Genomic DNA, 26,782 nt, shown 5'->3' on the forward strand with positions numbered 1-26,782 from the left:
GCTACCGCTGAACGGCTCGTAGAGTCCAGGACCGCATTAATGGCGTAGGACGCAAACACCGACGCCTGAGAGGTTAAGGACACCACTTGCGGAGCAGATGTACGTGTGACTGCATTAATCTGCGCATGACAAGCTGAGATAGCTTGGAGTGCCCATACGGCTGCGAATGCTGGAGCAAAAGACGCGCCGATAGCTTCATAGATGGATTTCAACCAGAGCTCCATCTGTCTGTCAGTGGCATCTTTGAGTGAAGCCCCATCTTCCACTGCAACTATGGATCTAGCCGCCAGTCTGGAGACAGGAGGATCCACCTTAGGACACTGAGCCCAGCCCTTGACAACGTCAGGGGGGAAGGGATAACGTGTATCCTTAAGGCGCTTGGAAAAACGCTTATCTGGACAAGCTCGGTGTTTCTGGACTGCCTCTCTGAAGTCAGAGTGATCCAGAAACATACTCAATGGACGCTTGGGAGACCGGAAACGGAATTTCTCCTGCTGAGAAGCTGACTCCTCAATTGTAGGAGCTGGTGGAGAAATATCCAACACCTGATTGATGGTTGCTATAAGGTCATTCACTATGGCGTCACCATCAGGTGTATCCAGGTTAAGCGCGGTCTCAGGATCAGAATCCTGATCTGCTACCTCCTCTTCATCATCCAGAGAGTCTTCCTGCTGAGACCCTGAACAGTGTGATGAAGTCGAGGGAATTTCCCAGCGACCCCGCTTAGACGGCCTGGGACTGCGGTCCATGTCAGAGACCTCACCCTGGGACCCATGGGTCACCCCAGGAGCACTCTGCAGCTCCAATTGAGGGGGGCCTGGGGTCAATGATTGAACAGTGCCCGGGGCCTGAGTCACCGGTCTGGACTGTAAGGCTTCTAGTATCCTAGCAGACCATTTATCCATAGTCTCAGTTTGTCAGCAAACACTGCAAACTCCGTCCCTGTCACCTGGACAGTGGTAGCAGGTGGTTCCACCTGGGCCACCAGTAGCAGAGGCTCCGGCTGAGTAAGTGCCACAGGGGCCGAGCATTGCACACAATGAGGGTCCGTGGAACCTGCCGGTAGTATAGCCGCACATGAGGTACAGGTTGCAAAGTAAGCCTGTGCTTTGGCACCCTTGCTATTTGCAGACGACATGCTGTTGTCTCCTCTGAGTACAATCCAGGAGGGTATATAGCCAAAAATCAACAGTGCGACAGTACAGTGTAAATGTATAGCATATAAGCATATATATATATATATATGTACACTTCTGCACTCCGTGGGGCCAGCACCTCAGGTGCTGCTTACCGACCGCTCAAAGCGGTTGTGTGATCACCAGAATCCCTGCATGGGCCTCCCAGAGCCTGTTGTCTCTCCTCTCCAGCGTTAGAAGTGCTGACAGGAATGGCTGCCGGCGTTCTGTGGAGAGGAGGGGGCCGTGGGCGTGCCCTAGAAAGTGCGGGAATCTGGAGCCCCAGTGTGCTGTATGAGGGGGGAGGAGGATACAAAGTATGCTCCAACCCTCAGCACTAACGTCCTGTGCAGCGTCCCGCCCTTCCCCTGACTGGCAGGCCTGGGGGCGGGAATATGCGATACTAGGCCGCAAAAGCCGGGGACTAAAGTAATAAGCGCGGCCGGCATATAAGCGCGGTCGGCGCGGTAGTCCCCGGCGCACAAACACACCCAGCGGTGCTGAAGTGTATATGGCCACCAGCGCTCCATGCGCGGTTCCCACGGGGACACAGAGTACCTCACAGCGCGGCCGGCGCGGAAGTCCCCGGCGCACTAACACACCCAGCAGTGCTGCAGTGTGTGTGGCATCAGCGCTCTATGCGCGGTCCCCACGGGGACACAGAGTACCTCACAGTAGCAGGGCCTTGTCCCTGTCGATACTCGGCTCCTGTCAGCAGATTCCCCAGGGGCTGCGGAGGGAGCACGGTCTCATGTGCCTGGAGACCGATTAGGATCCCACTTCACCCAGAGCCCATTAAGGGATGGGGAAGGAAAACAGCATGTGGGCTCCAGCCTCTGTACCCGCAATGGGTACCTCAACCTTAACAACACCGCCGACAAGAGTGGGGTGAGAAGGGAGCATGCTGGGGGCCCTGTTATGGGCCCTCTTTTCTTCCATCCGACATAGTCAGCAGCTGCTGCTGACTAAGATGTGGAGCTATGCGTGGATGTCAGCCTCCTTTGCACAAAGCATAAAAACTGAGGAGCCCGTGATGCACGGGGGGTGTATAGGCAGAAGGGGAGGGGCTTTACACTTTTAAGTGTAATACTTTGTGTGGCCTCCGGAGGCAGAAGCTATACACCCAATTGTCTAGGTCTCCCAATGGAGCGACAAAGAAATAAACGTTCCAAGGAACCCTCCCTCCCGATAATTGTGCAATGTACAGTGCCTTGCGAAAGTATTCGGTCCCCTTAAATTTTTAAACCTTTTCCCACATTTCAGGCTTTAAACATAAAGATAAAAATTTTAATATTATGGTGAAGAATCAACATCAAGTGGGACACAATTGTGAAGTTAAAGGAAATTTATTGCTTATTTTAAACTTTTGTAAAAAAGAGTAAACTAAAAATTGAGGCGTGCAAGATTATTCGTCCCCTTTACTTTCAGTGCAGCAAACTCACTCCAGAAATTCATTGAGGATCTCTGAATGATCCAATGTTCTCCTAAATTACTGATGAGGATAAATATAAGCCACCTGTGTGTAATAAAGTCTCCGTATAAATCCACCTGCTCTGTGATAGTCTCAGGATTCTGTTTAAGGCACATAGAGCATCATGAAGACCAAAGAGCATCATGAAGACCAAAGAACACAACAGGCAGGTCCGTGATACTGTTGTGGAGACGTTTAAAGCCGGATTTGGTTACAAAAAGATTTCCACAACTTTAAACATCCCAAGAAGCACTGTGCAAGCGATCATATTGAAATGGAAGGAGTATCCTACTACTGCAAATCTACCAAAACCCGGCTGTCCATCCAAACAAGGAGAAGACTGATCAGAGATGCAGCCGAGAGGCCCATGGTCAATCTTGATGAACTGCAGAGATCTACAGCTGAGGTGCGAGAATCTGTCCATAGGACAACAATCAGTCGTACACGGCACAAATCTGGCCTTTATGGAAGAGTGGCAAGGAGAAAGCCATTTCTCAAAGATATCCATAAAAAGTGTCGTTTAAAGTTTGCCACAAGCCACCTGAGAGCCACACCAAACATGTGGAAGAAGGTGCTCTGGTCAAATGAATCCAAAATCAAACTTTTTGGGCACAATGCCAATAGGTTGATATATTTGGCGTAAAAGCAACACAGCTCATCACCCTGAACACACTGTCCCCACTGTCAAACATGGTGATGGCAGCATCTTGGTTTCGGCCTGCTTTTCTTCAGCAGGGACAGGGAAGATGGTTAAAATTGATGGCAAGATGGATGGAGCCAAATACAGGACCATTCTTGAAGAAAACCTGTTTGAGTTTGCAAAAGACCTGAGACTGGGATGGAGATTTGTCTTTCAACAAGACAATGATCCAAAACATGAAGCAAAATCTACAATGGAATGGTTCACAAAGAAACGGATCCAGGTGTTAGAATGGCCAAGTCAAAGTCCAGACCTGAATCCAATCGAGAATCTGTGGAAAGAGCTGAAAACTGCTGTTCACAAACGCTCTCCATCCAACCTCACTCAGCTCGAGCTGTTTGTAAAGGAAGAATGGGCAAGAATTTCACTCTCTTGATGTGCAAAACGGATAGACACATACCCCAAGCGACTTGCAGCTGTAATCACAGGAAAAGGCGGCGCTACAAACTATTAACTTAAAGGGGCCGAATAATATTGCACGCCAAAATTTTCGTTTATTATTTTTTATAAAAGTTTAAAATAAACAATAAATTTCGTTCAACTTCACAATTGTGTCCCACTTGTTGATTCTTCATCAGAAAATTTTAATTTTTTTATCTTTGTTTGAAGCCTGAAATGTGGGAAAAGGTTGGAAAATTCAAAGGGGCCAAATACTTTCGCAAGGCACTGTATATGTATCCTAATTCGTCCGTCAGAATAAGTGCTCAAATTCTTAGAAATCTAATTCTGCAGCCAGTACAACAGAGTTGATTTTTGCTCCATGTGAGTCAGTAGGTCTACACGCATGCGTCATTAAATTTCCAATATCCAGGTCAAATACCTGTATGCACCAACTAGTTGAGTCAGATGCCTCACGTCAGACCAAGTTCTTGTCTTAAGCTTCGCTCCCATGATGTTTTTGATGTTGCAGAATTTCTGCACTTATTATGTAAATAAGGTTACTTGCATTGTTTTATCACATTTTTGTCTTTTTTTGGTGTGTCATGTTTTAAACATAGCTGCTTTGCGTTTGATATTCCCTGGCATTTGGCTTTGACAAAACTTTATTAATATAATTGCGTGCAGATTACATACATTTTTTATGCACTTCCCCAGCAGAAATGCAAAAAAAAAAACAAAACACATGTGCATCTTTTACCTGCAGATTTTCTGCATCTGATGAAAGTCTATGGGGAAAATCTGCACAATAAAAGTCAGCGTGTCCAAAACGGACATTGACACCTTGTGGATATGAACACATTATTTGATGCAGAGTTTATCGTGAGCACACAGCCTCAAGGTACAAAATTCATTAATTGGAGAGCACACTAGATCCAGAAAATAAAAGCTCACTTTGCAACTAAGCGGTTGTAATACATCCACAATTTGGTTCCATTTTGCACGCAAAGCCAAAAATATGCAGTTGTGTCAATAAGCCTTGAGGTTAGCTATTATAAAAGCACAAACTGGTAGTTAAGAAAATGACAAAATTCACTGTATCTGCAAGAAAATGTTTATTCATTGTAAACCCCCACAAAAAGAAAAAAAAAAATAAAAGCTGAATCGCAGCCAAGACCAAGTAATCAACAGGGAAAAATAAAAAGCCGAAAAGGCTGCAAATGGTTATGGAACTAACACAAAAGTCAGTGAGTGAGATTCCATGTTTTGCACACAGCTGGAGTAAACCGAGACATATCCGCGTAACACTTCAACGTTGACAGCAATACAAGATGGATTAAAATGAAAAATCATTGCAACATATACATCCTGCTAAACTAGATGGGGAAAAAAAAATGTCCGAATACTTCTATTGTGTGGATTTGCTTATTCTACTTTATTATGAAATGTGGACCCCATGTTAATACAGAGGACAGGGCAGAACTGGATACCCTGTCCAGCAAATTAAGGTTGAAGAACTCTTTAGCGCACTGGATGAAGTTACCGGACTGTGTACTATACGTCACATAAAGGTCTACTCAGGAGTCAAAGTTCTTGGCACTTTAATTTTTGATATGACCTCTCACCTCCTGGTTACTATAAAGCTTTGTGACTTCCAGATCCGCTCCTTAATAGAAGCCCAACTTAAAAATGTAAACTGGGGCCGGTATTAAATAATTTAACATTTTGTAAAAAATGTTTAGTAGGCATTAAGAAAAAAAGATTTTTCTCTTTAGAATGATAAATGCAACTTCATGTGGATGGATAATACATTAACCAAGGATTTTATTGCATTGGCTAGACTTTGCACTGATCAGCACCTCGTCTTCGGCATGGGGGGGTGGGGCCAATGGTTTTGTATCCAGAATAAGGAAGAAAAGTAAATCCTAGAACCTAATCCTTCTTACACCATAACAGTCTATTCTCAAGGCACTGAACGAGACCCATTCCACTAGAAACATCAATAAATACTCCACAGCTGTACTGACAAGTAACATCACTATCTCGTTCCCCTTCACACCAAGTCTACGTCCACAGTACTTCTATTTTTGGTCCATGGCAGGTATATGGAAAGCTTCTGCAGAGTTTTCTTATTTGTAGTTTCCGGAAATGTTCCTCCCCTTAAACTTTCCTTACTGGAAACATTTATATAAATGAGTTCTGTGGCGTAAAGCATAGCACAAAACTTAATTGGGTTGTGGATAAAGTGCAGAAAAGCAATTGTTGCTTTTTTCCCCCAATAAAAAAAAAATACGCTTAATGGGCTTGGATGAACCTTTTGCTTCAGTACCTAGGACAATTATCCATGTTAAATGCGCTGCCATTTCTCCATGTACAGTGTTAACCTTTTCAATAGTGACCGTATAATATATATTTTTGGCATAAACCCATCGTAATCCTGTACCTACACCTCCTCCAATGCTTTTTCTTTTATAGTGTGTGGCCATTCAGATGTCCAGAGGTCAAAATTTCAAATTCTGGAGCTGCATTAACTGCATAAAAGATGACGGAGACCAAAAGAGATCTATATTTCCGCCTGTAACGCCTTCTGGGAGAATTCATCATGACTTCAGAATAGGAACTTTACACACTGATCCAAAAAAATATAAATGTGCGAAGATTTATTTTTGCTACTTGAGCAATAGAAACATTACCACGATGGCTACTTCCATTATAGAAAAGTCCCCATCCTCTCTGGTAAAGCAAAAAAACAAAAAACCCAAAATATAACTGTTTAATTTTGGTATGTGACCCATACAGATACTATTCCCATGGGTAAAACAGCATGAGGTGTCTGTTTATATAGATCAACCCAATTTGGGTTCACTATACTAAAGTGGTAATTATGGGGTTGGGGGGGAATGGAGCCAAAAGAAAAACCAAAAGTAGTATCATGCACTTAAAGTTGTTATCCGATTGCAAAATACTTCTAATCCAATCCTATCCTATGGATAGGTCATGTCATTATTCTCAAACAGATTGAAAACTGACACCTGGCACAACCACCGTTCAGCTGTTATTTGCTCTGGCGGCAGCCGGACATAAAAATACTTTGAATGGTGTTGTGATTTTCAGCTCCATTCAACATGTAGCGGCCACTTTTAAAAGGGAATCTGTCAGCAGGTTTTTGCTATGTAAACTAAAGCCATCATGCTGCAAGGGTTAACACAGAATTCAGCAATGCCAGTATTGTCACAGTCTGATCTGTTGTCTGTTTGCTAGGTTTGTTTAAGCAGCAGGACTCCTTGCTTGGACTACAAGGTCACGGGCATGGCCATTCGGCATGCCCTCTCCTCTGACACCTCACTGTCAATGTTCACACTATTGAGATCCTGGTGTGGGCAATGATAGCTCTTTGGACTCTGCTACATGACTAAATCTAAAAATTCTGATTGCATCAGAACTGCTGCACCCAGTAATCTAAGTGTGACATGGTTGGATTCAGGATCTTCTTGCCTACATCATGCTGCTCTCAGATGAGATGGCAAAAACCTGCTGACAGATTCCCTTTAATTATGAGATCAGCAGGTCTGAAATTTATGGTGTATACTTAGGTCATCAATATTTTGTGACTGGACAACTCCTTTAGGCACAAAAATGTAAAAATAAAGAGGTTTGTAACATGACATAATAATTTTTTTTGTAACAATCTAATATGAACTCTTGCTGCCAGGAAGGAAAAAAAAAAAAAAAAAAAGCACACAACAAAAGTAAGTCTCATTCCCAAGTGGATGAAATGCTAACTAGTATTAGAATAGTATTTTGAGTGGTACCAGGAGACCAATACCATATTTTATTAAAATTGCAATCGTGAACCCTAAAAACATTAGGATTATTTTTAATATACCAGCATTGAGTAGTTATTGCATAGTAAGAGCCAGGATTCATACTTTTGTCATGGTGGAAATGAAAGAAATAAAGCTTGGCTATTTTTTTTTCTTCATTTGTGCTGCAGACAAGCATGGCAAGTGAGCAAAATACTTAGGCCGGATACACATATCAGGCTTTTCGCCGGTTTGAAGGATGCGGCGCACGCCAGTACACTATGATACAGTACAGTGGCAGTGCCGCAACTTCCGGGTCACATGCTCCGGTCACATGACAGCATGTGACCGGCGCTTGTTGCGTTGCGGTTGTACTGTATACACTGTACTGGCGTGCACCGCATCCATCAAACCAGCGAAAAGCCGGATATGTGTACCCGGCCTTACTGGTCCACATGGACTAAAACCACCTTAGGAGTGAGGTGGATGAATAGCTGCTGATGGGAACCAATGAAGGGGTATTATGTATGTACCTAAAACAATATTGCAGGTCCAGATTGTGAATAAAATCTTGTTTTTCTGTGAAATGAAGTTTCCTAAAATTAAGCCACCTTTTGTTTTTGCATACGGTCGTTCATCAATTATGATATGGTAGTCTGTTCTCACCTGAGAAGCTTTATCCTATTTTCAGAAATGTTCTGAAAGAACCGCACAAATAATCTTCATCAATGATAGCGGCACAAAGATGCCAGTTTTCAAATGTACAACACCTAATGAGCGTTACATTTGTGTCACCGACATCCTTGCTGTAATGGCCGTGTGCAGGATAATGAGAGTTATAATTGTGGTTCTTTTTGTATTCCCTAGAATGTGTATTGATCCCTCAACAGATAATACAGCGAAAAGTCAATTCAAGATGGTCTCAGAGGGGGGAATGGGAAGAACGTAGTATTTCAGAAACCGTTACACAGGTTTGTGACAATTACCATAATTCTTTGCATTTTAAACTACAGTCTTCAATCGAAACCCTCCATCTTCCAAGAGCTATTCCTTGAAGCGTAGCTCAAGTTTGTATAGATATCGATGACCCAGAGGACATGGATTACAGATTATGCAGAATAGGAAATGGCATTCAATGGTTTAAACTCAAGTGAATCACATTTGCTATAGGATGAACAGGCAAAATTCTGCAAGATTTATCTTTTAAAAAAAAAAAAACAAAAAAAAAAACGGCAAAAGATATATATATATATATATAAAAAAAAACCAAAAAAAACCATACGAAAACGCAGCGCTCATCCTATTGCAACATGGTGCTATTATCAGCTTTGATTTTTTTTTTCTTTTTCATTTTAAGTTAACACAAATACAGTTCTTGTAATACAATTCCATCTTTAATTGCAACAGATGCTTTTGCATGTTGACTCCAGTCAGACAAAATTTGTGGGGGAGAGGGGAGCTTGGGTGGGCTGATGGCAGCTGGCATTCATTTCTTGAGTGGCTGGTAAACTGATGCATTGGGATCCAACCCAGATGAGCTAGTCTCCACAAACTTGGAAGAGTAGTGTGGGGAAACTGGGCTTAGGGTACTTGTCCCTGCACTGTATGCAATGCTGGGCATTACTGCCATTACTTCTGCAATCTTCTGTTTGAGGTCTTTGATCTCTTGATCCTTCTGAAGAATTTGTCCTAGAAAAGTGAAGAAAAAAAAAAAAAAAGTTAGGGATCCTGAAGCAGTTTTTGAAGTAAAAATGCCACATCAACCCCAAGATCTAACTGTCACAGTCAGTGTATGGATTTGTGTGCTTCATCCCGGCCGAACGTCTACTATCCTGACCTATACAGTCACGTAAAGGTCTACAAGTTGGTTGTGTTTGGGTCAAGAGACGCGTGGCCAGTCTAGGTCGTGAATGTTGGATATGTGAAACTGGCCTGAGGCCAGATCACACAACCAATTTTAGAGCAGTTTCTTAAAAAGGTTATTCGTAGAGTTGAGCGAGTACCTAACTATTCGTACTCTCTATAACGAGTACGGTCTAATACTCGCATATTCATTCCAAATAGCGTGTGCAATGCAAGTTAATGGGGGAAAAACTTGCAAAGTAACCCAAATGCCATACTATTCGTGCGAGTAGCAAATAGTGCAGCATTCGGGTTACTTATTACTTTGAGTTTTTTTCTGCATTGACTTGCATTGCACATGCTATTCGGAGTGAATACGCGAGTATTAGACCGTACTCGTTATGAGTATAGTGAGTATGAACAGTTAGGTACTCTGTCAACTCTATAGTTATTAGGACTCAGATGAAAAGTCTGTCACGATGTTATTGCAGACTACCAAATTATATGCTGTGTGCCTATTACCCATGAAGATTGGCAGCCACATAACCCTGTGTATGAGATTTGCATACTTGCAGTCAGATGCAGACTATTCTCATTCAGCTTTTCTCAAGAGAAGAGAGTTGAAAGAAGCCAAATGAGACTAGTTGCCAACTGACCACAAGTATGCAAATCAAATACAGTGGAACCTTGGATTAAGATTAACTTGGTTTGAGAGCGTTTTGCAAGACAAGGAAAGCTTCTTAAAAATTTGTAACGTGGTTTAAGAGCAATGATTTGCAAGAAAAGGAAATACTCAGCATGCACGCTTCCGGTTCCGTCCTTTCACCACACTCTGACCTGTTCTGGAGGTAACTTTCTGTACATATGTACTGTATAAAGTATAACATTGTACAGTACAGTATATACTATATAGCAAGTCTATCAATTGGCATGTGTGGATACAGTATTGTACTTTCTAACCAGTACAGCACATTGCTTGTTCTGTACTCTAATTGCCTGTGCAGTATTCCTAACCCACATTTGGCTTAGTGCTGCCCTTATTTTGGGAAGAATAGATTTGTGATGTGTTTTTTTGTGTATTGTACTAGAATAAAAGGTTGTCCTATTCATACCTCATTTTTTCTCTCTATAATGTACCTCCCGCACACCAAGAATTCTATTGTAAGCTAACGTGCAGTTTAATCTGTTTCATATGTTCACTGTACAGTAATTTGTATTGTGTAGTGTAATAATTTTATATGAACACAGTACATTATTCTATATGTAATAAGTTTGTATAAATACAGTAAATATTTTTGGGTTATGGAACTAATTGTCTGCTTTTCAATTATTTCCTATAGGAAAATTCGCTTTGATATAAGAGTAACTTTGTTTAAGAGCACACTCCCGGAACCAGTTATGCTCGTAATCCAAGGTTCCACTGTATATGCAGTCGCATGAACGACCACCCACACAGGGAAATACAAGGGAATCAAGAGTGTCTACATTTCACACTGTCATGATTCAACAGTCTGGTATCAGAAGAAAAGTCTAACAACCCCTTTAAAAATCATGATTGGACCATAAAAATATGAAGGAAAAGTCTTCATTCTCATTTTGGGTTAGTTCTTGGCTTTGGTTTCAGAAGAAAAAAATATATATAATAATAATAATAATAATAAAAAATAATTATTAGTTTATTTTTCCTTATATGGTTTTGTTTGACCAGATGTTAAGTTATATGACGGATTGGAGAAGAGTCTTTATGCATCTTGGAATGTGATGGTTTATACTTTTATAATATTCAATAAAATCTTAATTGATGACAGTTTATTGTTCCAATTAGTTTTTAAATTTAATTTTCACAGACTGCTGTTTATCCAATGTGTAATGATTAGTATTAATTGGATTCCTCCTGGCTTTAAGGTGGTGTCACGCATAGCGACGACGTCGCTGCTAAGTCACCATTTTCTGTGACGTAGTAGAGACGTCCCGTTGCTGTGTGTGACATCCAGCAACGAGCTGGCCCCTGCTGTGAGGTCGCCGGTCGTTGCTGAATGTCCTGCTTCATTTTTTGGACGTTGCTCTCCCGCTGTGAAGCACACATCGCTGTGTGTGACAGCGAGAGAGCGACGAACTGAAGCGAGCAGGGAGCCGGCGTCTGGCAGCCTGCGGTAAGCTGTAACAAAGATGGCAGCGTGAGAGCGGCAGACGCTAGTAACTAAGGTAAATATCGGGTAACCGAGAGAAGTGCTTTCCTTGGTTACCTGATATTTACCTTAGTTACGCTTCCAAGCATCGCTGCTAGCTGGGGGCTGGTGAGATCTGCCTGTTTGACAGCTCACCAGCGACCATGTAACGACGCAGCAGCGATCCCGATAAGGTCAGAGCGCTGGTCGTGATCGCTGCTGAGTCGCTACCTCCACGTTTAGAGCAGGGGGTCTCTAATCCGTTTCTTGTGAGCCCGTAATGTTTGTCTTGTGGCTGTCTGCTAGACCTGGTTGGTGCTAATGCACAAAGCTAGCAAACAGCGATGAAGAGGTCTCCAGATGGTGACTTGTGAGAAGCCAATCACAAGAGCAGATCTGGATAGGGGTAGGGTGGGTACCCCTCGATCTTGGTATACAGCCTCGGTGTGATTTCTGTGGAAAAGCTTTAGCTGTCATTATACCGGTAATAGGGGCTCTGGGGGGCACTATAAGTGGGGGGCAGGAGCTGGATGTGTCTCAAGGTCACAAAGGTTGGGGACCACTGTTTTAGAGTATAAAAAGGAAGCATCTTTTTAGACATGCAAGTAAGAATTTAAATAGGGGTTATGGAGCATTAGTTATACAGCAGGTGAAAGAAAAAATTGGTGACAATCTCAAGCATCAGAAGAGAAAGTGTTAGCAATGCAGGAAAAGAAAAAAAAAAATATGTGCCAGGCTTTCCAAGAATTACAGGTGACAGCTAGAGGTTCCACCAAAGAGCATCTACCGATAGGGACAAGCCTAGAACAGACAATTGTTGGCGCCTGCTGGCTAGGATTACCTGAAATACAATGGCTGCCAATAGCTGCACAATATTTTACACGCTCATCTTTCGGAGCTCTTCCCCAGACATTTTAAACCCATCCACAGTGACGTGCCAGTTACCTTGGGCAATCTCCAGCTGTCTTTTTGCATCACCTAGTGCAGAGAACAAATCTAACTTGATTCTGGTTTCTGCGCTGAGGCTGTTTTCTAAGTGCTGTGTTTTATCCTGCATGGCTGAAAGTGCAGACATTAACACCTCTGTATCTTTTTCATTTTCTTTGTACTTCCGCAGCTCCTGAAACAAAGAATATAGCCATTAAAAACTGAGATTATCGCATAGAGCATAAAGGTCACTTTAAAGACGAATATATTTGGGTCACGTAAAACGTTTAAGAAGTCGCAAAGTTTTCACAGTAGTTTCTCTGTTACCCCATGTATAGGTTTACTTGTATCTAAGGAGTTAAAAAAAAATTCACACGTTTGTCCAAAAAAAGCGGCGCACATTTTGCACTATTTTCCGAAAACCGTAGCGTTCTCATTTTTCTGGATCTAAGGCTCAGTGATGACTTATTTTTTGCGTCTCGAGCTGATGTTTCTAATGGTACCATTTTTGCACAGATGCTACATTTTGATCGCCTGTTATTTGCACAAAACTTGCGGCGACCAAAATAATGTAATTTTGGCGTTTAGCAAACTGCATAGCGGCAAAAAGTTCCAATCAGATTAATTGATTTTATATTTGGATAGATCGGGCATTTCTGAACTCGGCGATACTAAATGTGTGTATTTTTTTAACCCTTTAGTTTTCAATGGGGCGAAAAGGGGGGTGATTTGAACTTAGGTTTTTTATTTTTTAAAACTTTTTTCAATTTTGTTTTTATTTTACTAGCCTCCTTAGGGGACTATATGAATCAGCAATCTGATCGCTCTTCCATATCTTCAGATCACAGATACAGAGCTGAGATCTGCAGATCTGCTGCTTTACTCTCAATGCTGGCACTATGCCGACACAGAGAAAGTGACTCATGTTAGCTACAGGCGTCATCACATGACCCTGTGCTACCATGGCAACTACCGGAAGTCACGTGATCATGCACGTGACTTCCGGTGGGGGCGGGGTAAGTGAAAGTAATGGCCGCGCATATACACATCTCGCTGCCAGATTTTGGCAGCGAGATGTAAGGGGTTAAAAGTTGCAGGTGGAAAGTGATTCCACTCGCAACTAGCAGACACACGTCAGCTGTTGAAATCAGCTGGTATGTGTGCGGATCGCCGCGGCGATGATGGTGACACGATCCATGATGTACCCAGTACGTCATGGGTCATTAAGGGGTTAACAACAACATACAACATCAGCGCGTTAAGAAAAAAATTATTTAAAGGTGCAACTGATTAAGGTACGCCAAAACGCGCATAGGGCTCTGGGACTTGGCGCCGGCACAGCTGCTACTTTGATGGTTTCAGGTAATCACCTTTAGCATGATATATTGATTCTGGTTATATTATTTATACCTCAGCGGTGATCCGCACTGCTTTGATCACCTGCATGATCGGTCTCCATACATTCTATTGAATCTGGATCAACATAGGTGTGCATTTAGACATATTGTATCATGGCCATTGTTCACATTCTTAATTGGCTGCTACTTCAATTTTGATAACAATTCTTACTCTACTCTTAATTATATATAATTAATTAATTAATATATTAATATATTATAATTAATAATTATAATATTAATTATATTTTGCTATTTATTCAAGCTTATATATGAACTGTTGAAATATTTTTCACTGTTGCACTTTAATTGCAATTGCGTTATTTGCACATCCCTTATAATGCTGCTAAAATATAAAAAAAAATTATATCCCATTGCACATTGCTGCTACTTTATCACACAAATTTTGCACTTTATATTGTGATAATTATTTGTTGCCGTCAATTAGCCCAATCATATACATACATATTATATTTATTTTGATATTACCATCCAGTGGCCTACATACTTGGTGCACCTTAAAAAAAATTATTTTATAACATGTGCTGATATTTGATGTTGTATATTGTTAAACTGCTGTGTCGGACCCATCCCCTTGTGTTGTCATTTTCCTTGCTGCATTTTTTAGATATTGATTTAATAAATATGTAATTTTGTTTTATTGTGGTTTGTGGCTATTTTTGTGAATTGGGTTTCATGGATAGGTTATAAATAGCCCGCCTTTATGTATATGGGGTTAATCATACATTAATAGTGATAGTCTATTGGGGACACACTATATACACCCCTGGTTGGCGTAACTTGGTTTAAACAGGCATCAGTGCTGAGACCAGTGACTGGCTGCAGTGGTCATATGGTTCGAGGACATTCGATCAGCCACAGCAAAGCAAAATACAGCAGGGAGAGAGATTTACTTTTAAAGAGTTTCATGCAGAAAAATTTAGAACCAAGTAACTAGGTCACAATTGAACTGTTCTAATACATTTAAGTGCCCAAAAAAAAAATCTTATCTACTTTTTTTTTCCATAAATGAATCCAGTTAAGCACTAGATTTTTCTCGTGACGGTGGTAGCGGAAGATGTTATACCTGAACTTTTATCTCCAGTTCCCTTATCTGGTCTTCTTTGAGCTTCATGTCTATTGATAACTTTTTACATTCACTCTCTAGATCTCGGATTCGACTTCGTAATGTTTCTGTACATTCACCTCTAGACGAGACACAAGAGACTGGGTCAGGTATGAGTCATCTTAAAAATACCACTTCTATTATTCCTGCCCTATTTTACACACAATGACGTACCTGTTCGCTGCAGCAAATGCGACTGCTCTCGCTGCTGTGGCTTCTTCTAATTTCTTCCTTTTCTTCTCCTCCATGAGCTGCTTCTCTACAAATGCTCGAGCTTCTTGCTCTGCCTTCAGTTTCTTCTCCAGCTGACTAATCGTCTGCTTGTCCTTCTGCTTCATCTGGACAGCACTATGTAATCTAGGAGACGACAGAACATTTCATTATTACCTGGAATAAGACCGTTCCATCAGCTAGGGATTATATTCTCCTGCAGACCAGACTCACTTGTTTTGCAGCAGCTCGTTTTCCTGTCGGAGCTGCCCTATTTCGCTTCGAATTCCCCGCTCCGTGCTGGTTAGTACACTGATCTGACTGCGGAGATCCTGCTCAATCTGTCTGCTGCCCTGCAAGTCTGCTTTTAATTTCTTTACATCTTGTTCCAACCTGAAAGTAAAACAGAAAATGGTCAGCAAGTAAAAGGATCCTCACTTGGAGTTCTTCAGAGCCACGTGTTCTCTCTGCAGTCCCCTCCTCATCCCATATGTTGTTTACGGCCATTCAGATAGAGTGTATAGTGACAAATGTGTAAGTGTGAACGCTGATGTAGATGGCCATCTGAAGCCTTCGGAAGGTTTCCATGACATTACTGCACTGACAAGAATCGGAATCTCGAAGAAGTGACGCTTAAAAGCCCATGTAAACGTTGGATTGAAGCTACAGAACATGCAGCTATCGGCCAACCCTGTAAGGTGTACGGAGGCCTCACGACTCCAGCTATCGGCCAACCCTGTAAGGTGTACGGAGGCCTCCTGACTCCAGCTATCGGCCAACCCTGTAAGGTGTACGGAGGCCTCCAGACTCCAGCTATCGGCCAACCCTGTAAGGTGTACGGAGGGCCTCCTGACTCCAGCTATCGGCCAACCCTGTAAGGTGTACGGAGGCCTCCTGACTCCAGCTATCGGCCAACCCTGTAAGGTGTACGGAGGCCTCCTGACTCCAAGAGATCTGCCAGAGTAGTCTTGGTAGGAACTTTCCCACTCTCCCCATAGAAAACAGCAATTATCGGCCTACCCAAACGATGTGTTGTGGGCGTTGTTGCACATTCATGACTAAAGAACACACCCAGTTCCATGGTCATCCATTGGTCTTTTCTTAAAGACACACTTAAGAACCTGTCATGCTGAAAATGGCCTCTGATCTGCAGGCAGGATGGCATAGATCAGGAGCAGCTGATCAAGTTAGTATACATTTTACAGGAAAAGTTTCAGTATAACGTGCATTTTAGTCATTGTAACCATGGAGTTTGTATATGTATGAGTCCAGTGGGCGGTGCTACTGTGAGTATAACCCGTATGACTATATATGTAGAGATGTCAATCACCAGTACGGCCGCCCACTGGACTCCTACATACAAACACCAGGGATTTAAATGAATGAAAGACAAGTTATACTGAACTATTTTCCAACAAACCTATATATCATCTGGCTCAGCTTCTTTATACCATACTGTCCAAAGATCAGACTGCATGTACAATATGACAAGGTTCCCAAGTGCCATGGCAGCATAAATTATAGTATTGCACAATTATTATGATATTGCACAGGTGAGAGTCCATGCCGATTTCTGATAATTCCATCCTCTGAGGAATACTAAGGAAATCCTGAAAACATGATATGTTGGTGGTCTTATAGGACTAAAGTTGAGGAACACCGATTTATGTCATAACTGCAGTACTGGCAACACTGAAATGGGGCAAGTTTTTTTTTTTTCCCTCAAAGGAAAAAAACCCCCCAAAAAAAAACAAAAAACAAAAATCTTCATATTCTTAGGAAACCTTCCTAAACTCTACACCTGTCAATGTTTTGTGGATGTGATGTTTGAGCAGTAAGGCTATGTGCGCACGTTGCGTACAGTCACTGCAGAAATTTCTGCAGCGATCTGAAGAGCACATGTGCGCTTTAAATCGCTGCAGAAATGTCCATAGTGAAGCCGATTCCATGCGCTCTCCCTGCAGCTCCTCCCATAGACAGAGCAGGAGCTGCCGGCAAAGCGCAGGAAAGAAGTGACATGTCACTTCTTTTTACGCAGCGCTTCGGCAGTAGCCGAAGCGCTGCACTCTAAAACGCCACGTGCGCACGGCCCCTGCACAATCTCCATAGACTGTGCAGGGGACGCAGGATGCATGCAGTTACGCTGCGCTACATAGCTCAGCGTAACTGCATGTATTTACGCAACGTGCGCACATAGCCTAAAGGTTTTTTTGGGGCTGAAATTCTGCAGTCACTGTGCACATAGCAGTCATGATTCGCCTGTATTCTCAACGCAAGGTCACGTGACTGCAAGTATGATCCTGTGCTAAAGCGTTTGAGTGTGCAGTCCGAATCGCCTCTAACAAGTTACAGGGACCAAGCAGGCAGAAAAACCCAAGGATACCATCTTCTGGTACATTTACACCAAGTCTTTGGTCATCCTAAAGACAAAACATATTCCTAAATTATAGGCCAGAAACAAGACTGTTAAAAAAAAAACCCCTGCAACATATAGGTCAGCAATTGCTAAGTAAATAATATAATTTTATTTCATTAGACATCCCAGTTTTTAACTTCATGGAATAAAGATTGAAATTTTATCCAAGGATGTGCTGATCCTCCCAAGTCCTGTCTTGCTGAGGCCCAAAATGATCTGCCACCTTTAACTCATCCACTAAGAAAAGGATTAAAAAAAAAAATTTGAAAAAAAAAACAAAAAAACCCACGTCATAGCAAACATTTTCACGGGTTGCAATGTGGGGGATTGGATCCTGACATTCCCCACCACTTGCCAAAATGAAGGGACAGAAAAGCCCCGCTCATCCTCAGATGTGTCCACAGACTAGGATCAGCCGAGTGATTCTGCTCCTTCGTTTAATCCATCGGAGAGGTCTCAGGCTATGATGCTCACTGATCAAAACTTTAAAGCATCACGCAAGCGGTTTTTGTTTCAGCACTTTAATGGCGCTTTAAAATTTAAAGTCCCCTGTCATACTTTTCCTCTGGGTGCATCATCCTTTTTCAGCACCACTCCAGTCCCCTGGTATACCATCATGTGCCCGTAACTTCTGACTGGCCGGAAATTAAAAGTTACGTCAGCAGCTCTCAAAGCAGGTCTATGAGAGCCATATCGAGGATCTCATAGACTTGCATTGAGTTGTGACATCCTGCGTTCTCCATCACAGGAAACTGACCAGAGGACCGCTGGAAAAAGATGATTATGGCATCAGGTGAGTATTCGGCAGGGATTTTACATCTAAACCACCACTCCAGCAGTTCTTGTTTCTACAGTTAGCAGCTACCTCATGAGTCGGTGATGAGATATTTGCATCACTGATTAGCTGTACCCAGTAAAGTACTAATGAGCCATCCACTGGGTGCATTTACAGGAGAAGACTTGGGCAAGAGGTTTTTTTTTTTTTTGCGCCAACTATTGTCAGCCGTGCTTTTTCTTCGCTTTAGTCCAGTCTACAAAAAGACGTTCAAGAAGATGAAAAGCTGTACAGAATTAGAAACAGTAGAAGCTGGCAAAGAATGCAATCTGTCATAGGAAGTTTAATGATGGGCTTCATAACTGCTGGAAGGAGAAGGACATGTCACTGGAGGAATAAACCAGAGTGAAGAATCATGTGTGAATGGACAAGGTCAATGTTATTCTGCCACAGGAGAGGACAAAGAATAATGGGGTATCCACCCGAGAAACAAAATCCAACACTAATGACAGCATCTGTATAAGAATTTACTACTTGAGGCTAAAAGGATTAATACAAATCATTCAATTTTTTACAAATACTTAACTTCTGTAAGCTCTCCAAACCTTTGTCCGGTAGAAGTATCTTAAAAAAGGGGTTATTCAGGAGCTAGCCACTTCTGCATCAGAGGTGACCGATACGGATGATGTTACGAGCACACACCGGCCGAGACGTGCACAATTGACAGCTTTCATGGACGTGTCCTATTCTAGTGAATAGAACACATGCACGTCAGCTGCCCATTGTGCATGTGTGGCGCCCTGTACAAGCCAGGGGCCACAGGTAACAACACACACACCCCCACCCCCAGCAGTTCACAGCAGTCATCCCCAGTGAGACCTGATTTCTTCCCTCAGGTTCAGACAGAGACACCAAGTGGGCGGAGTCAGGCAGATGGAGACGCCCACCCAGGAGTCTAGCTGGCCTGAGGCAAAAACCAGCTGAGACAAGTCCAGGCAGAGGAAGAGAGAGGAGGTCTGCAGAGAGGCAGACTGGGGCCTAGGTTGGAGCCTAGGTCCCTCGTGTAGCCAGTGAGGCAGACGGTAGTGGCCGTCTGCGGGAGCCGGGAAGACAGTCTTGGTGGAACCGTAGGTAGCCGGGGTTGGGCGGTGGCCCACCGGTACTGAACCGGGGAGCTAGCTGGAAACCGGAGCACAGGAGGAGCGTACACGAAGGGGCAGGAAAGTACTTACACTACCAAACTGGGTCAGGGGAAAAAAACACCGCAGCCGCCTGTGGGACCCGTCCATCCAGCCGTTTGTTTGACCAGAGACTCCGTGTAATATATTGGCTGAGTGAGTACCATCGTGCCGTGCGGCACCGCGCTGCCCCCGCGACCCTGCACCTCACCAGGCCCCGTAACCCGCCTGCCATCCCTCACCCTCACCGGGGCCCCGGGACAACCAACCCCCCTACCCACGGAGGGGAGAACTAACATCCAGGTTGCTCTCTGTCATCGTTCCCGGGATCCCCGTCCAGAGCAGCGGTGGTGTCACAACTTCACCACAACCGTGGGTGGCGTCACGGACAATATCCCCAAAAACCACACACCACCCCCCTTTCACTCACGGGCGAGGAACGCCGCTCGAGTCCCCGGGATCCGGCCCACCGCTCGAGCCACCACCAAGCAGCAGCAGCCGGACCTGAGCAGTGGGTGAGTGCAGCGTCCCCTCCTCCGCCCGCGACACATGCATATTAGCAAGTGTGTAGGGTCATTATGTCAACAGGCCTAGAAAGGAGCGTCACCGGACAACTAAAGATCAGCATTATCCTAAAATGTTTGATGAAATGTACCGTCTTTGGAGAATCCAGCAGGTCAATACCTTACTCAGGCTTTCCAATTTATTATTGTGGTGAATTGAAGGTTGTGATACATGTCAGATAGCTGTGTATTCTGCCAAAATTCAGTTATTAGCCACCCTAATCATGAGCACGCTCAGCCAACCAAGCATGTGTTATCTATGGGAAGAGCAGAGTAAGCCGCTGCCAATACAAAAGCATCAAACATTTATAATTACACTCTTCTCCCCACCAACATCAACGTGAGAGCGGTGGGCGGTCCTAACAAACATTGTGCTCATCATATATGTATGGCAATTCAGGGTCCCACAACTTAGAGCTTCTCACTATAGACCCAAACAATGGTAGACCTTGCATATTTGTATGTTGAGCAAGCTATTCCAGAAGAAGAGAAAATATCACCAAATGTTAAATGTAGACATACCAAATGAGTGCACAAGTTACTCTCTGGCCTTAGCACAAAGGCAGCTGTCTTGGCCAACAGCCATCTTCTACGTCTCCAGCTGGATACAGAAAGCATACTATTCCTGTCATCTACTGACACTTCCTGCACTGCTTTCTTTTAGCGAAGACCCATGCTAAAGGCCAACTACAGCAGTCTGCAGTTGGCCGCTTTTAATGCAGCTTCATGCCAGTAGTAGGCAGTGTGGGAACTGTGGGGAGACGGCATGTCTACTATGAGGATTAAAAAGAACCACTCATATTGCAATTAAAATTGAGAAGTTATCTAATGTATGTATGTATGTATGTATGTATGTATGTATGTATGTATGTATGTATGTATGTATGTATGTATGTATGTATGTATGTATGTATGTATGTGTGTGTGTGTGTGTGTGTGTGTGTGTGTGTGTGTGTGTGTGTGTGTGTGTGTGTGTGTGTCCGCTAAAGGAATCTGCACCGTCGTGCTTACAATCACAAATTTTGCACAGACGTCTCATGTGACCCAGGGAACGTCGTAGACTATGTTTTGACAGGAAAATGTAACCCCGCGCTTTACAGTTACTCTCCAAAAAACCTGTCTCCACTAAAGTAAATGGAGCCTGGAACTACTGGTTTTAATAGCAGCTGTGATTGGTTGCTATAGGAACAAAAGACATTGTTAGCATAAAGCTGGGTTCACACTAAACGACAGCGACAACGACGTCGCTGTTACGTCACCATTTTCGGTGACGTAACAGCGACCTTGTAAGTCGCTGTTATGATCGCTGCTTAGCTGTCAAACACAGCAGAAGCAGCGATCATAACGTCGCTGTGCTACATGTGCAGAGAGCAGGGAGCCGCGCTTAGCGCTGGCTCCTTGCTCTCCTGCAGCACACATCGGGTTAATTAACCCGATGTGTGCTGCAGCTACATGTCACAGTTCAGAGAGCAGGGAGCCGCGCGCACTGCTTAGCGCTGGCTCCTTGCTCTCCTTGCTACAGTATACATCGGGTTAATTACCCGATGCATACTGCAGCCACATGTCACAGTGCAGGAGCCGGCACTGGCAGCAAGAGCGGCGGAGGCTGGTAACCAGCGTAAACATCGGGTAACCAGGGAAAGGTCTTCCCTTGGTTACCCGATGTTTACGCTGGTTACAGCTTACCGCAGCTGCCAGTGCCGGCTCCTGCTCGCTTCATTTCGTCGCTCTCTCGCTGTCACACACAGCGATGTGTGTGTCACAGCGGGAGAGTGCCGACCAAAAAATGAAGCTGGACATTCAGCAACGACCGGCGACCTCACAGCAGGGGCCAGGTCGTTGCTGAATGTCACACACAGCGACAGCGACGGGACGTCGCTGCAACGTCACAGAAAATGGTGACGTAGCAGCAACGTCGTTGTCGCTGTGTGTGACACCAACTTTAGGCTGCTTTCACACTACTTAACATCCATCATGAACGTTTTTTTAACGCAAAAACGGATCCAGTGCAAATGAGTTTTCATTTCAATGCATTTGCAATGGACTCGTCAACATACGTTCACCTGCGTTTGCGTGCGTTATAGTGAGGATCCAGCGAGTTGCAGTTTTAACATTTTTCAAAAACACTACTTGTAGCGTTTTTGAGCTGCGTCCAAATACTGCAAATTGCTGGATCCTGACTAAACAGCACGCAAACACATGTGAACCCTGGCATGCTGATAGACAGGATCCTGCTTACTCTGAGCATGCACAGAAACCAGCCTCGGGTGATCAGTCTCTCTCCGCCTCCCTCTCGCCCCCCGCCTGAGAGCTGCGGACACTCGTAACCAAGATAAATATCGGGTAACCAAGCAAAGCGCGTCTCTTAGTTACCCGATGTTTACGTTTATTACTTGTGCAGGGAGCAGGGAGCCCGGCTCCTAGCAGCTGCAGACGCTCGTAACCAACGTAAATATCGGGCATCCAACGTAAAGTGACAGGATCCTGCAAAATAACACATGCGTTTGCATACGTTTTTTTGCTGTAAAAGCAGGATCTGCTTTTACAGCAAAATAACGTTCAGGACGCATATTAAAAAAACGTAGTGTGAAAGCAGCCTAAGAAGGTTATGTGTGAGGTAATATGATGTTGGTGGGAAGACAGACAGACAGATACAAAGACCGGCACAGACACCAACAAGGAAAGAGACAGACAGCGAAACACAGAGAGACTGGGAGAGAGACAGAGACAGTTACTATCCCGGGCAACGCCCGGGTACTACAGCTAGTATATAATAAAGTTGGTAAACTGTGTAAAATGTGAAGAAAAGAATGCAATTTGAAAGTCTTAAGCCCGCTTTACACGCTGCAATGTATCTTACGATGTGTCGGCGGGGTCACGTCGTAAGTGACGCACATCCGGCATCGTAAGGTACATTGTAGTGTGTAACACCTACGTGCGATTGAACGGTAAAACGTTCATCGCATGCACGTCGTTCATTCCTCATGAATTGAACGTCAGATTGTTCATCGTACCCGGGGTAGCACACATAGCAGTGTGTGACACCCCGGGAACGATTAACAGATCTTACCTGCGTCTCCCAGCCGGTAATGCGGAAGGAAGGAGGTAAGCGGGATGTTTACGTCCCGCTCAGCTCCGCCCCTCCGCTTCTATTGGCCGGCTGCTGCGTGACATCGCTGTGACGCCGAACGTCCCTCCCACTCCAGGAAGTGGATGTTCGCCGCCGCCATCGAGGTCGTATGGACAGGTAAGTACGTGTGACGGGGGGGTTACTTGTATGTGCAGCACATTCAACAAATTGAACGTGCCGCACATACGATGGGGGCGGTTACGATCGTATACGATATCGTATGCTGGATCGTAAGGTGTAAAGCAGGCTTTATAGGCATTCGCAACAGAAAACATCAGAAGTTAATTCTTTTACCTCATTTAGAAGTTGATGGCAGCAGCAAATCTCTAAAAAGTTGGGACAAGGTTAACAAAAGGCTGGAAAAGTGGTACTAGTGAAAAATAGCTAGAGGGTCAATTTTCAAACAAGTTACATGACAGCATTAAAAGAGCATGTTAGAGAGGCAGCGTCTCTCAGAAGCAAACATGGTAGGAGGTTTACCGATCTGGGAAAAGCCATCTAAAAATTGTGGAAAAATTTTAGATACGTTAATCATCATAAAATTGCAAAAAATTAAATACAAATTTAATATCCCACCATCTACAGAGCAAATATAAAAAAAACAAAACAAAACAAAAAATCAGATTCTGTAGCAATCCATAAGCACAAGGCACACGGTCAATATTGGATGCTCATGACCTATGGTTTTCAGCCAGCATTGCATTAAAATGATTGGATCATGCAACTCCAGCAGGGTAAAGCCAACCTGCTGAATGACTTTTTCTACGGTTTTTATACAAGAAAATGCCATGGCAGATGACATGACCAGTGATACCATAAATTCACCCTTGAATATTACCTGCTTAACCCAGCAGGAAGTACGCCGCCGCCACCTTGAAATCACTAAGGTTGACAAATCTCCGGGCCCGGATGGCATACACCCCAGAGTACTACAGGAATTGAGTTCTGTGATAGATAGACCATTATTTTTAATCTTCTCAGATTCCTTAATAACAGGGTCGGTACCGCAGGACTGGCGCATAGCAAATGTGGTGCCAATATTCAAAAAGGGGACAAAAACTGAGCCGGGAAATTATAGGCCGGTAAGTTTAACCTCTACGGTTGGTAAAATCCTTGAGGGTTTCTTGAGAGATGCTATACTGGAGTATCTCAAGAAAAATAACCTTATGACAGAGTATCAACATGGGTTTATGAGGGATCGATCCTGTCAAACTAATTTGATCAGCTTCTATGAAGAGGTAAGTTCAAGCCTGGACCAGCGAAATGCAGTGGATGTTGTGTATATGGACTTTTCAAAAGCTTTTGATACGGTGCCACACAAAAGGTTGGTACATAAAATGAGAATAATGGGGATAGGGGAAAATATGTGTAACTGGGTTAAAAACTGGCTCAGTGATAGGAAACAAAGGGTGGTTATTAATGGTACGTACTCGGACTGGGTCTCAGTTCATAGTGGGGTACCACAGGGGTCAGTATTGGGCCCGCTTCTTTTCAACATATTTATAAATGACCTTGTTGGGGGCATGCGGAGTAGAATTTCAATATTTGCAGATGATACTAAACTCTGCAGGGTAATCAATACAGAGGAGGATAATTTTATATTACAGGGAGATTTATGTAAATTGGAGGATTGGGCTGAGAAGTGGCAATTGAAGTTTAATGTAGATAAATGTAAGGTCATGCACTTGGGTAGAGGAAATAACATTTATGATTATGTACTTAATTGTAGAACACTGGGTAAAACAGACACAGAAAAAGACTTGGGTGTATGGGTGGATGGTAAACTTCACTTTAGTGGACAGTGTCAGGCAGCTGCTGCCAGGGCTAATAAAATAATGGGATGTATTAAAAGAGGTATAAGTGTTCATGAAAAAAATATAGTTCTACCTCTGTACAAGTCACTAGTGCGACCGCACTTAGAATACTGTGTACAATTCTGGTCACCGATATATAAGAAGGACATAGCTGAACTGGAGAGGGTGCAGAGAAGAGCGACCAAGATTATTAGAGGAATGGGTGGGCTGCAATACCAAGACAGGTTATTAAACTTGGGGTTATTTAGTTTGGAAAAACGAAGGCTTAGGGGGGATCTAATCACAATGTATAAACATATGAGGGGACAGTACAGAGACCTTTCCAAAGATCTTTTTACACCTAGGCCTGCGACTGGAACACGGGGGCATCCGCTACGTCTTGAGGAAAGAAGGTTTAATCATAATCACAGACGAGGATTCTTTACTGTACGAGCAGTGAGACTATGGAACTCTCTGCCGCATGATGTTGTAATGAGTGATTCACTACTAACATTTAAGCAGAGCCTGGATGCCTTTCTTGAAAAATTTAATATTACCAGTTATGTATATTAGATTTTATGACAGGGTATTGATCCAGGGAACTAGTCTGATTGCCGGATGTGGAGTCAGGAAGGAAATTTTTTCCCCATTGGAACTTGTTTGCCACATTGGGGTTTTTTTGCCTTCCTCTGGATCAACATGTTAGGGTACGGGTTGAACTAGATGGACTTAGAGTCTCCCTTCAACCTTAAAAACTATGATACTATGATTAACTCACTTCATGGGCTCAGGAATACTTTAAAAATAATGGTCTATGACCACAGATCGCTGTGCAATCTACAAATGCAAGTTAGAGCTCTATCATGCAAAAAAGAAGCCATGTATCAACAATTCAGACACTAGGTCCATCGGAGTGATTTTTTTTTTCTCCTTTCCAAATTAACTCGAAAAATGTCTATTGAACTTCTGATCTGTTTTCCATGTTGTGTTGCGAATAAAATCTGGCTATAAGATTTCCAAATAATTGCATTCTTGTTTCTGGACATTTTACATAGCGTCAAAACTTTTTTGGGGAATTGGGATTGTATATGTATTTTATATCTGTCATGTTACCCCTCATTACAAGCTGTGAATTTAGAATCTGGAAAGTGTGCTACAGATTTTACTTTCTATTGACTATTGCTATTGACATTTACTCATCAGATGTCAACCCATCCAATCCACAGAGGAAAATAAATCAAACTATACACGTTCTTATGGGTAAAAATGACACGGAAAAAATATTGAAGCAAGAAAGGTGCAAAAAGCAAAAGGAAAGCCCTGACAAGCTGAAATCTCAGTCATTAGAAAGCAATCCTTACACGTAGTGAAAAGGATCAGTTGGTTCAACCGATTACCTATAAAAAAGGTGTCTCATTATCAAAGGGGCCACACAAGAAAAACCTCATGATGGTTAAAACCAGTGAACTGTCAAGACCTTCGCTACCTAAGTGTTGCAAAACATACTGAAGGCAGTGGTTACAGAAGAATTTTTAAACTAGTAAAAAGGTTCCAGTGAGCACTGTTTAGGCTATAATATGGATGTGAAAAAAAATACATTTCAGCATAATCCATCCATGAACAGCTGCTCCCCAAAAGATTTCAGACAGAAGAGTGAAAAGCATTATCAGAAGAGTTGTCCAAGAGCTAAGGACCACCTGTTAATATCAAGAGAAAGACCTGGATTCAAC

General features: G+C 43.2%; 1 protein-coding gene across 1 annotated transcript in view; it reads right to left on the minus strand.

The window, feature by feature from the left end:
- Positions 1–8,899: 8,899 nt before the first annotated feature.
- MACO1 (macoilin 1) overlaps positions 8,900–26,782 on the minus strand; it is a 102,138-nt gene continuing 84,255 nt past the window's right edge. The window contains exons 7-11 of the mRNA XM_075336075.1: positions 15,432–15,590; positions 15,162–15,344; positions 14,949–15,069; positions 12,483–12,657; positions 8,900–9,216 (exon numbers count right to left, since the gene is read on the minus strand). Of these exons, the coding sequence (XP_075192190.1) occupies positions 9,014–9,216; positions 12,483–12,657; positions 14,949–15,069; positions 15,162–15,344; positions 15,432–15,590 (841 nt within the window). The 3' untranslated portion in view covers positions 8,900–9,013. The remainder of the gene's footprint in view (positions 9,217–12,482; positions 12,658–14,948; positions 15,070–15,161; positions 15,345–15,431; positions 15,591–26,782) is intronic.

This window comes from Anomaloglossus baeobatrachus, chromosome 2 (genome assembly GCF_048569485.1).
Source record: "Anomaloglossus baeobatrachus isolate aAnoBae1 chromosome 2, aAnoBae1.hap1, whole genome shotgun sequence".
In the NCBI taxonomy this organism is placed as follows: Eukaryota; Metazoa; Chordata; class Amphibia; order Anura; family Aromobatidae; genus Anomaloglossus; species Anomaloglossus baeobatrachus.